This window comes from Leptosomus discolor, unplaced genomic scaffold (assembly GCF_034619465.1).
Source record: "Leptosomus discolor isolate bLepDis1 unplaced genomic scaffold, bLepDis1.hap2 HAP2_SCAFFOLD_124, whole genome shotgun sequence".
Classification (NCBI taxonomy): domain Eukaryota; kingdom Metazoa; phylum Chordata; class Aves; order Leptosomiformes; family Leptosomidae; genus Leptosomus; species Leptosomus discolor.
Genome location: NW_028237881.1, coordinates 62,329 through 74,552, shown reverse-complemented (window position 1 = coordinate 74,552; position 12,224 = coordinate 62,329). Strand labels below are relative to the sequence as shown.

Below are 12,224 nucleotides of genomic sequence, written 5' to 3'. Positions count from 1 at the left end.
AGCCGTGGGCCAGCACGGGGACACCGCCGGGTCCTACGTGACACCGTGACGGTGGCTACAGGGGCTATAGGTCTGCCCTATGGGCGCTATAGGGTCTATGCAGCCCCCCCCTGCTCCCAGCCCCCCCCCGCAGCACATCCAGTGCCTCCCAGTTCCCCCTCGCAGTGCCTCCAGTGTCCCCCAGCCCGCCCCCCACCAGTGCATCCAGTGTCCCCAGCTCACTCTCAGTGTTTCCCAGTTCCTCTCCAGTATCGCCCCAGTGTCTCCCAGCGTCCCTGTGCCCTCCAGTCCCTCCCAGTGCCCCGCAGTCCACCCAGCACCGCCCCCCCCAAAGGCCACCCCACCATGTGGTGTCACCTCAGCGCCTTTATTGCCGCCACAACAAGGGGGACACCCCCACCCCCCCGCCCCGAGTCCAGCATGTCCCCGAGGTGTCCCCAAGGTGGGGGCCTGCCGCCGTGGCCACGGTGGCCACGCCCCTTCGTTAAGCCCTAATGAGGGTGACGGAGGTGCCACCACCCCCCTTCTGCTCCGTCGGGTCCCCAAAGTGTCCCCAAGGCCCCTCTCCGAGCAGCCCCAGGAGCCACACACCATGTTCAACCACAGCATGGTGGTCACCACGCCGCGCCACCACGCTCCTCCACTGAGTCCCAACGAGGATGCCGCCGTGAAGACTCCACCATGGAGGTCCCGGCGCCCACCCCAACCTGCTGAGTCCCCAAAATACCCCTGGTCCACCTCAAAGCAGCCCCAGGAGCCACATGCCGTGTTCAACCACAGCGTGGTGATCACCACGCCGCGCCACCACACTCCTCCATTGAGTCCCAACGAGGACGCCGCCATGAAGACTCCACCATGGAGGTCCCGGTGCCCACACTGACGTGGCAAGCGCCCCGCCGCCCGTCTCCGAGCACCCTATGGGCCACACACCGGCGGTTCCCCGTCGGGGTGGACCTTGAGATGCCGGGTGAACTGGGGCTTGTAGCGGAAGCGCTTGCCGCAGCGCCCGCAGCCGTAGGGCTTCTCGCCGGTGTGGATGCGCTGGTGCTTGACCAGGTTGGAGCTGACACAGAAGCTCTTGCCGCAGGCGCCGCAGCGGAAGGGCCGCTCGCCCGTGTGGGTCCTCTGGTGTTCGATGAGGGTGGAGCTCTGCCCGAAGGCCTTCCCGCACTCCCCGCACCGGTAGGGCCTCTCGCCGGTGTGGGTCCGCTGGTGGGACGCCAGGTGGGTCTTCTTCTTGAAGCGCTTCCCACACTGCCCGCAGGAGAAGGGCTTCTCGCCGGTGTGGGTCCTCTCGTGCTTGACCAGGTTGGAGCTGAGGCTGAAGGTCTTCCCGCAGCGCCCGCAGCCGTAGGGCTTCTCGCCGGTGTGGGTCCGGAGGTGCTTGACCAGGTTGGAGGTCCTGCCGAAGGTCTTGCCGCACTCGGGGCAGGCGTAGGGGGTCTCGCCGGTGTGGGTGCGGCGGTGCTCGGTCAAGGTGGAGCTGCGGGTGAAGGCGCGGGCGCAGACCGGGCAGGCGTAGGGCTTCTCGCCGGTGTGGGTCCTCAGGTGCTCGGCCAAGGTGGAGCTGCGGCCGAAGCTCTTCTGGCACTGGCCGCAGGTGAAGGGGCGCTCGCCGGTGTGGGTCCGCTGGTGCTCGAGGAGGTTGGAGCTCTGCCCGAAGGTCTTGCCGCACTCGGTGCAGCGGTAGGGCTTCGGCGGCGGGCGGGCGCCCTCCAGGAGGCCCAGGAGGTTGAGGAAGGCGCGGGGGTGGCCGCCGGGCCGGGCTGGCGCCGCGGCACCTGGGAGGGGAGAGAGGAACAGGCGGTGGGTCGTTGGGCAACCACGGAGGGATGTTCCTCAAAGGAGAACGTCTCCTGGTGGGTCGTTGTTCACCCCCGGGGGGTCGCTCCAGGCAGGAGAACATCTCCCAGACCCTCCTTCGCCCACCACGGAGGACGGCTCCCAGCAGAAGACCACCTCCTGGCCCGCATTTTCCCCATTTTCTCGGGTTTTCACCCCAAAAGACCATCTCCTGGGTGCTCGTCCCCCTGTGTCCCATCCCCCCTCACCTGCACGGGGCTCTGTGGGGACGTCCCCGTCACCCCGGTCCTGGGGGGGACCCAGCTCCATCGTGGCGCCTGCAGGCGGGAATCAGTGCGGGGGGGGGGGGAGGCAAAAAAAATGGAAAAAAGAACCGGTGTCCACCAGCTTTTCACCAGAATCAAGCTGTTTTCCCCCAAAACGCACACCCCCCCCCCCTAATTTGGCAAACCCCCACACCTGGAGAAATCATCCCAGTTTCCCTCTTTTTCACCCTAAAATACCCCCCCATCAGCTAATGCTGCACCTCAAGTCCTGCAATGAACCGGCCCGTTTTCCCCCTTTTTCTCCCCAAAACACAAGCCCCACAATGGGTTAATTTTACACCCCCACAGCTGCGAGCAAGCGTCCCGTTTTCCCCCTTTTCCACCCCAAAACACAAGCCCCACAATGGGTTAATTTTACACCCCCACAGCTGCGAGCAAGCATCCTGTTTTCCCCCTTTTTCACCCCAAAACACAAGCCCCACAATGGGTTAATTTTACACCCCCACAGCTGTGAGCAACCATCCCATTTTCCCCCTTTTCCACCCCAAAACACAAGCCCCACAATGGGTTAATTTTACACCCCCACAGCTGCGAGCAAGCGTCCCGTTTTCCCCCTTTTCCACCCCAAAACACAAGCCCCACAATGGGTTAATTTTACACCCCCACAGCTGCGAGCAAGCATCCTGTTTTCCCCCTTTTTCACCCCAAAACACAAGCCTCACAATGGGTTAATTTTACACCCCCACAGCTGCGAGCAGCCGGCCAGTTTTCCCCCTTTTTCATCCCAAAACGCCCCCTCCTTTGCTAGCTAACCCCCACCCCCAGCCCCAGCCTGAGCGATCGACCCGTTTTCCACCTTTTTCACCCCAAAGCCCGGGCAGGAGCCCCTCACCCCGGCCCCGCGAGCGCTGCGGCAGCTCCCCGGCGTCACCAGGCCCAATCCGGGCGGTTTTCGCCCCAAACCGGTGGCGCTTTGCCCGTTGCGGACAATGGGGGCGGGAGAGCGGCGCTTCCTGCCGCAAAGGCTCCCGGGGACACGCCAAGAACACGCCAAGAACACGCGTGGTCTTTGGAACACGCCAAGCACATGCGTGGACTTGGGAACATGCCAAGAACACGCATGGCCCTGGGAACACGTGAAGGGACATGTGTGTCCCCTGAGAACACGCCAAGAACACACATGTCCCCTGATAACATGTGAAGGGACACGCGTGGCCCCTGGGAACACGTGAAGGCTCCCAGTAACCCGCCAACGCACCCCCCCCCCACCAGTCCCTCCCAGTAATACCCAAATCCCCAGCGCTCCCAGTGGCCCCCAGATCCTGCCCAGTGCTCCCAGTACACCCAGTGCCCCGCCCGATTCCCCCCCCCCATTAACCCTTCAGTGGCCCTTGTGGTCCCTACCAGTGCTCCCAGTACACCCAGTGCCGCCCCAAATCCCATTCCAGTGCTCCCAGTGCCACCAAAGTCCCCCCATGAACCTTTGCGGTCCCTAACAGTGCTCCCAGTACCCTCAATGTCCCCCCCAAATCCCTTCCCAGTGCTCCCAGTGCCCCCTGAAAACCTGCCCAGCACCCCCCAGTAACTCCTAGTGCACTCCAAAGCCACCCCAGTGCTCCCCAAATCCCTCCCCACGACTCCCAGCGCCTCTCCCACTCCCACCAGTGCTCCCAGTGCCCCTTACAGTCCCTCCCAGGGCTCCCAGTACCCCCCCAGATCCCTCCCCACGACTCCCAGTATCCCCCTGAAATCCCTCCCCACGATTCCCAGTGCCCCTCCCACTCCCACCAGTGCCCCCAGTAATCCTGCCCAGTGCTCCCAGTAACCACAGCAGCAGCGTTCACCACTATTTATTGACGTACTGGGTGGGGGGGACACCACCCCCCACACACCACCCCCCCAATCCGGACGCCTGGGTCCCCTCTGCCGGGGACGACGGGGTGGTGGGGTGGGGACGGGGACCCGGGGACGTGGCTTTGGGGCAGGAGGGAGGGGTTGGGTGGGGACAAGATGGTTCTCCAAGATGGAGACGTGGCCTCGGGGTGGGGGGTGGGGGGCCACGATGGACCTGGAGCAGGAGGAGGATCTCAGGGTGGCTCTCCAAGATGGAGGACGTGGGTCCTGGGCCAAGGCGAGGATCATGGGATGGGCCTCCATGACGCAGCCATGGCCTTTGGGGCACCTTGGTGGACCTGGGTCAAGATGGGGGATCCCAGGACGGTCCTTCAGGACGAAGCCACAGCCTTGGGGCACCTTGATGGACCCCAGTCAAGATGAGGATCCTGGGATGATGTTCCAAGACATCATGGCCCTGGGGCACCACGATGGACCTGGGTCAAGACGGGGGATCCCAGGCTGGTCCTCCAAGACGAAGCCACGGCCTCGAGGCACCTTGATGCACCTGGGTCAAGACGGAAGATCCCAGCTGGTCCTCCAAGATGAAGCCATGGCCTCGGGGCACGTTGGCGGACCCGGCCCACGCCGAGGCCCCCCCCCGCCCCCCAGCGGTCTCAGGCGAGGTGGGTGCGCTGGTGCTTGCTGAAGGCCGAGCTCCACCCGAAGGTCTTGCCGCACTGGGCGCAGCGGTAGGGCCGCTCGCCGGTGTGGGTGTGCCGGTGCTCCAGCAGGTTGGCGCTTTGCCGGAAGCTCTTGCCGCAGTCCCCGCAGCGGTAGGGCCGCTCGCCGGTGTGGGTGCGCCGGTGCTTGGCCAGGTGGGAGTTCTGGCAGAAGCTCTTGCCGCAGAGCCCGCAGGTGTAGGGGCGCTCGCCGGTGTGGGTGCGCTGGTGCTGGATGAGGTTGGAGCTCTGCCGGAAGGCCTTGCCGCACTCGGTGCAGCGGTAGGGCCGCTCGCCGGTGTGGGTCAGCCGGTGCTTGGCCAGGTAGGAGCCGAGGGCGAAGCCCTTGCCGCAGAGCGGGCAGAAGTGCCGCTCGCCCGCCCCGTGGGTCCGCCGGTGCTCGGCCAGGTTGGAGCTCTGGCTGAAGATCTTGCCGCACTCGGGGCACTTGTAGGGCTTCTCGCCGGTGTGGGTCACCTGGTGCCGGAGGAGCTTCGAGCTTTGCCCGAAGGCTTTGCCGCACTCCGGGCACTTGTAGGGCTTGGCGGGCGGGCGGCACGCGCGGAGGTGCCGCGCCAACCGGCAGCTCCAGAGGAAGGCGGCGCCGCAGTGGGGGCAGCCCAGCGGCTGCTCCGGCTGGTGGTGCCGCAGCCCGGCGGGCTGGGCGTAGGCTTTGCCGCAGGCCTCGCAGCGGTAGGGCTTGGCGGCCGGGCCGTGGCGGCGCCGGCGGTGCCGGGCGAGCTGGGCGCTGCCTTCGAAGCGCTCGGGGCAGAGCGGGCAGGCGAAGGCGCCGGCGTGGGTCTGGCGGTGGAGGAGCAAGGTGCCGCCGTGCCGGAAGGCCTGGCCGCACTCCTCGCAGCGGTGCGGCCGGTCGTCGTCGCGGTCCTCGCCGGCGTCGCGGTCCTCGCCGCCCCGGTCCTTGCCGTCGCCGCCGTGGTGCTTCTTGCGGTGCCCGGCCAACGCCGCCGGGCGGGGGAACTGCTCGCCGCAGTCGCGGCACCGGTGCCCGCCGTGGGCTCCCCGCCGGTGCTTGGCCAGGTCGGAGCTGACGGCGAAGCGGCGGCCGCACTCGGGGCAGCCGTAGGGCCGCTCGCCGGTGTGGGTGCGCCGGTGGGTGGCCAGGGTGGACTTGCGGCCGAAAGCCCGGCCGCACTCGGGGCAGCCGTAGGGCCGCTCGCCGGTGTGGGTGCGCCGGTGGTGGACCAAGGTGGAGCTCTGGCTGAAGCGGGCGCCGCACTGCCCGCAGCGGAAGGGCTTCTCGCCGGTGTGGGTGCGCTGGTGCTCCAGGAGGGTGGAGCCGCGGCTGAAGGCCTTGCCGCACTCGCCGCAGGCGTGGGGCTTGGCGCCGGCATGGCCCTTGCGGTGCTCCAGCAGGGACGAGCTCCAGCCGAAGGCCTTGCCGCACTCGCCGCAGCGGTAGGGCCGCTCGCCCGTGTGCACCCGCCGGTGCTTCAGCAGGTTGGAGCTCTGGGCGAAGGCTTTGCCGCACTCGCCGCAGCGGTAGGGCCGCGGGGCGGCCTCCCCGCCGCCATCTTCCGCCTCTTCTTCCTCCTCCTCCTCCTCCTCCTCCTCCTCACCTGCGAGGGAAAAGGCGGGGGTGTCACCCGTGCCTCAGTTTCCCCCAACCCGCACCGCCAGCACGGCGGTGAGGACTCACCCGGTGGCGGCAGCAGCTCGGCGGCGGTGGCAGCCAGTCCCGGTGACGGCGGCGGCGTGGAGCTGCAGAGGAAAACGGCGTTGGCGGGTGGTGGCCCCCGTGGGGACGTTGGGTTTTGGGGTGAAGGACGTTGGTCTTGGGGCAGGGGGGAGATGCTGGGAGGTGGTGGGGGCGTCACCTTGGGGACAACGGGGGTGGCCCTGGGGGTGTCCTCAGTGGCGGGGGGTCACCCCAGGGGACAAGGGCTCCGTGTCCTCGTGCCCCGTGGCCCTGTCCTTGTCCCTGTGCCTCAACCCCGTCCCCATTCCCACGTCTTCACGTCCCTGACCCTGTCCCTGTGTCCCTGTCCCCATCCCCATGTCCCCACCCGCGTCCCCCCGTCCCTGTCCCCCCCATCCCCATGTCCTCCCTGTACCCATCCCTGTCCCCTCACCCCCATCCCCATGTCCCCATCCCTGTCCCTGTCCCCATTCCCACATCCCCATGTCCCAGTCCCTGCCCCCCCGTCCCTGTGTCCCCACCCTGCCCCCACGTCCCCATCCCCGTCCCCGTGTCCCCGTCCCCATATCCCATCATCCCTGTCCCTGTCCCCAACCCGCGACCCCACATCCTCCCTGTCCCCATCCCCGTCCCTGTTCCCCCCATCCCCAGGTCCCCCCCGTCCCCATCCCTGTCCCCCTGTCCCCCCACCCCCATGTCCCCCCATGTCCCCCCATCCCCCTGCCCCCCCCACGTGTCCCCCCCGTCCCCGCCCCCACCTGGTGGCCTCCTCCAGCGGGAAGGGCCCGTTGCTGTCACCGTCCTCCACGAAGTCGGGGACCGACGGGGACCCGTCCTGGGGGGGGTCAGGGGGTGTTGGGGTGGGGGGTCACACACACACGTGACACACAGGCACCGCACGTGCCACACGCGTGTGCCCCGGGGGGAGGGTCCCACCCCCCCCCAGCCCCTCCGGGGGTCGGTCCCCTCCCGTGTGTCCCCCCCCCCCGCTCACCTCCATTGTCCTCGGCCCCGCCGCAGCCCCTCGGTGTCCCCCCCGGGTCAGGGGTCAGGGGTCGGAGGGGGGGGGATTTGGGGGAGGGGGGGCTGCCCAGGAGCGGGGGGTGGGGCCCCTTGGCGGCGCCGGCCCCGGGGGCTGCTGGGAGGGACGGACCCTCCCCCTCCCCGTGGCGTCACGCGTGACATCGGTCGCGTCACCGGACACGTCAGAGCCAGGCGCCTGGGTCCGCACTGCCCCTCCCCCTCCCCCCCTTCCTCTTCCTGTCCCCCTCCCCCCCCCCACTTCCTCTTCCGAATTCCCGGGTCCCCCCCGCGCCGGGTGAGTCCCTGCACCCGCGCCCCTCAAATCGCCGGATTTCACCCCAGATTTAGGGGCCGGCGGGGGGGGGGGGGGCAATTAACGCCGCAATTAAGAGCCGGCGGGGGGGTCGGCGGGGCGAAGGGCCGCGACCGCGCTCCTATCGCGACCCGTCAACCGCGGTCTGCGGCACGGGGGGGGGGGGGCAGCGATTCCCCGCGCTAATTGGCGGCCCGTCGCGTTAATTAATCACAGCCCGTCGGTTAATTGCAGCGCGGGGGCGTCCGCTGCCAGCCTGGAGCGCCGTCGCGGTGACCGGCACGTGCCGCCGTCGATCGCGACCCCGTCATTGATCGCGGCCCCGTTGACTTCATCACGACCCCGCCGACCGTCATTAATTGCCACCCACGAACGGCAGCCCGTCGAGTTAACCGCCATTGATCGCGTCGACGGCAACCCAAGGCGTCCGTTGCCATCCGCAGACCCGCCGCCGGCGCGGCGGCGCCGCCATCGAATCCCCCCGCACACGGGGGTGGATTATCGGAGGAATTAAGCCACCGCCGGGGGGTTCCCCGGGCGGGCCGCGGCGTTGCCATCGAGTCCTCGCCAGCGGGAGTGGATTATCGGAGGAATTAACCCACCGCCGGGGGGCCAGGATGCCGAAGGCCCCGCGGCAGCGCCCGGCGGAGCGGTACCGCCTGAAGTACAGCCGGCTGCGGCAGGCGGCGCGGGCGCTGGTGTTCGAGAACGGGGCCCTCTGCGACGAGGTGGCGCGGCTGGAGGCCAAGTGCCTGCGGGCGCGGGACGAGCGGCGCTTCCTCCTCACCCGCCTCCTCCAGCTGCGGGCGATGGCCGGCCCCGAGGAGGGCCCCGGCGAGGCCACAGGCCGCCGGCCTCGCCGCGGCGGGTCGCGGGCCGATGGGAAGGACGGGGCGCGGGCGGCCGGAGCGAGAGATGGGTCAAGGCCGAGAGACGGACCAAGGGACGGGGCGCGGTCAGCGGGGTCAAGGGATGAGTCGAGGCCGACAGGGCCAAGAGACGGACCGAGAGACGAGTCGAGGCCGGCGGGCTCGAGGCCGGTTGGGGCAAGAGACGAGTCGAGGCCGGCGGGCTCGAGGCCCGTTGGGGCAAGAGAGGGGGCGAGGCCGGCGGGCTCCAGGGACGGACCGCGAGACGGACCAGGAGACGGGTCGAGGCCCAATGGGCCGAGGGACGGCGCGAGGGCGGCGGGGCCGAGAGACGAGTCGTTGCGGCTCACGGGGCTGCGGGACGGCCCAAGGGACGACTCGAGGCCGAACGGGCCGCGGGGCGGCGCCAAGCTGGACGCGCCGCCGGCGGCCGTCTTGAGGCCGCCCGAGGACACCTCCAGCCCATCCGGGCCGCCGGCGGCCATCTCGAGGCCGCCCCATCGCCGGCGCGTCGGGGCGTTGACCTTGCCCTTGGCGTTGGGGCCTCTGACGGTGCACAGCTTGGGTGTGGGGGGCGTGGGGCCGGGGGCCATCTTGCCCCTGGGCTTCCGGAGCACCCGCCTCTTCGCCAGCACCCGCCGGCCGGCGCGCCGCTGCCTCTACACCTGCCGGATCGTGGCCGGTCCCCGCTGCGAGATTGTCCCCGAGGACGAGCCCGGGAGGGTGCTGGTGGGCCCCACGCCCGACGTCTGCCATGGCCGGCTCCTCCAGGCCCTGGGGGAGGCCGGGGGGCGGCCCCGGGCGATGCCACCAGCCCCTGGCGCCGGTGACGACTTCTTCGGCCTCACCCACCCCACCGTGCGCCGGCTCCTCCAGGGCGAGGCCGGGGCCTTCCTCCACCCCGAGGAGGAGGAGGAGGAGGAAGACGAGGAGGAGGATGACGACGACGACGACGAGGAGGACGATGAAGAGGAAGAGGAGGAGGAAGGGGTTGCCCCAGCCTTCACCTATGCTGACGTCTTCCTCGGCAGCCCCACCGGCTCCGACGAGTGACACCCCCCCCCCCCCCGCCCCCCATCTCCCAAATAAACAACCCCACCCTCCGCTGCCGCCATGTTTGTTGGGGGCAAGGGGGCACCTGGAGGGGGGCGGGGGCCAGAGAAGGGGCGTGGCCAAGCGGTGGCGTCCCATGGAGGAGGTGGAGCCATCGTTAAAACGGTTTTATTGTCATCGCAGGGACAAGGGGGGGGGGGGGAGGGGAATGTGACCCCCTCATTGGTGGGGTCACGCCCCCCTCCCCCCCCCCATCTCCTACTGGATGTTGTGGTAGAGGCGGACGATGTCGGGGCAGTCGCCGAGAGCCTGGAGGAGGCGCTCTGCCTGCTCCCGCGTCCCCGCCGGCAGCGTCACCCGGTCCCGGGGCAAGTACTCGATGGCGGCCGAGAGCGGGCGCAGCCCCGAGGCCTCCAGGCGCTCCCGCACCGTCCGCAGGGCCGAGGTCTCGCAGATGAACTGTGGGGGACGGCCCGGGGCCATTGGGGATGGCCAAGGGGTGGCCCAGGGCGGCCAAGAGCCATCGGGGCACCGAGACGACCCACCCCGCCCGCTCCGAGACCAGCCAAACCCGGTGCCCTCCTCACCCACCTTCAGTGCCGGCTCTTCCTCCTCTTCCTCCTCCTCCTCCTCGTCCGGGCTGACGTCCTGGGCCCCGGCCTCCAGCGCCGCCTCCAGCGCCGCCTCCAGCGAGACGGGGCGGCCCTGGAGGTCCCGCGGCCCCACGCGCACCACCCCCTTCCGCTCGAAGCCGTGGCGCGCCCCCTCGGCCATCGTTCCCCTGCGGGGGCACCCGACTCAGCTGGGGGGGGGGGGGGCTCGGGCCCCCCTGGACCCCCCGGGGTGTTCCCCGCCTCAGACTGACCCATGGCGGGTGAGGATGAGGCGGACATCTTGCTGGCTGCGCCGCGGGTTGTCCGTGAGGACCTCCAGGAGCAGAGCGGAGCCACCGGGGCCGCGGGCTTCGTAGAGCAGCCGGGTCCCGGCCAACGCCGATCTCTCCTGGTGGGGCCGGGGGGAGCTCAGGGATGGAGCTCAGGGATGCCCCCCCTCCAACATGGAGGTCTCGATCTTCATGTGTACCCCCTCACCCACCCCCAAAAATCCCCCAGGACCTACCACGCTGTGGATGGCCGCCTCGATGGAGGCCTTGGGCATGTTCTTGGCGCGGCACTGCTCCACCACGTTGGCCAACTGGGCGTTGAGCGCCGGGTCCGAGCCCCCCTCTGTGGGGAGAGGGGGTGTGGCTGGAATTGGGGAGGCAGTGGGGCTGGGGACACCCTCCCCAAATCAAAGAAGACCCCAGGGGCGGGGAGATCCTGGGGGAGCTGGGAGGGTCTGTGGGGTGGAAGGACTTGTAGGATCCTGGAGAACTCCAAGAGATCCTGGGCAGATGTGGGGCTGAGAACCTGGGATCCTAGGGGACATGGAGGGGGATCTGTGGGGGCTGAGGGACCCCCAGGATCCTGGCGGAGGGGATCCACTGGGCTGCAAGGTCCTGGGGGCACCGAGGATGACACCCCACCCCCTCCCAGGGATCCAGGGTGGGGGAGATCTGAGGAGACCGACTGGGATCCCGCCAGCCCTTGAAGACCCACGAGAATCCCACCAGCCTCAGAAGCCCTGATGGGAACCCGCCAGCCCTGGAAGCCTCGATGGGATCCCACCAGCCCTGGAAGACATGATGGGGTCCCACCAGCCCCGAAAGCCCCGCTGGGGTCCCACCAGCCCTGATGGGGTCCCCACCACCCCAAGAAGCCCCGCTGGGGTCCCGCCAGCCTGGAGGACTTGATGGGGTCCTGCCAGCCCTAGAATCCCTGTTGGGGTCCCACCAGCCCTGGAAGCCCTGACAGGACCCCACCAGCCCCGAGGGGGTCCCCACCACCCCCGGAGGACCCCGTGGCGGGGCGGTGGGCATCGCTGGGGCCCCCCCGGGGCGGGTCCGTACCGCGGGCGGCGGCGCGCAGCAGGAGGCTGAGGCGCTGGAAGAGGCGGCTGCGGGCGGCGTCGCGCGGGCCCTTGACGTTCCTCACCTTGGACCACCGGTTGTGCCCGGCCCACCGCGGCGGGCCCCGGTGCAGCCCCCGGGCCAGCGCCAGGGCCCCCATGGGGCTGGTTTTGGGGGGGCCGAGGGGGCAGGTGGGTCCCGGGGACCACCGGGCCAGCGCAAGGGCCCCTATGGGGATGGTTTTGGGGGGGCCGAGGGGGGAGGGGGGCGCCAGCCGGGACCACCGGGCCAGCGCCAGGGCCCCCACGGCCGCCATGGGGCTGGGTTTTGGGGTGTGGGGGGGTGACCCAGGGACCCCCAACTCACCCCGGCCGAGGGCAGCAAGGCCCCGCCCCTCCCCCAGCCTGCCGCAAGGGCTGCTGGGTAAGGCCCGCCCCCTGCGGGGGAGGAGGGTAGAGGGTGTGACGTCGGGCTTTTATTGGCGTAGCCACGCCCTCTTCCCCCGGGGGAGGGGCGGGGGAGGGAGGGAGGTGCCTGATGGGAGGGTACTGGGAGGTGCTGGAGGGGGCTGGGCGGGGCCAGAGGGCCCTATAGCAGCCGTAGGGTAGCCCTATAGCCCCTGGGGGGGGGGGGGCTGCATAGACCCTATAGTAGCCGTAGGGTGGCCCTACAGGGACACTGGGAGGGAGACTGGGAGCACTGGGGATCACTAGGAGGGACTGGAGGGACACTGGGAG

The 12,224-nt window shown here is 69.6% G+C and overlaps 1 protein-coding gene across 1 annotated transcript; it reads right to left on the bottom strand.

Annotated features, from left to right (window-relative positions):
• Window positions 1–915: 915 nt before the first annotated feature.
• LOC104342245 (uncharacterized) lies at window positions 916–11,803 on the bottom strand. The gene is made up of 13 exons (XM_086481301.1): window positions 11,488–11,803; window positions 11,065–11,211; window positions 10,631–10,765; window positions 10,405–10,541; window positions 10,270–10,320; window positions 10,131–10,223; window positions 9,802–9,998; window positions 9,429–9,624; window positions 8,063–9,145; window positions 7,040–7,116; window positions 6,282–6,343; window positions 4,586–6,201; window positions 916–1,713 (listed from the first exon to the last, which is right to left on the bottom strand). The coding sequence occupies exons 1-13, from the start codon at window positions 11,801–11,803 to the stop codon at window positions 916–918; spliced, it is 4,908 nt and encodes a 1,635-aa protein (XP_086337427.1).
• Between the last annotated feature and the right edge of the window lie 421 nt (window positions 11,804–12,224).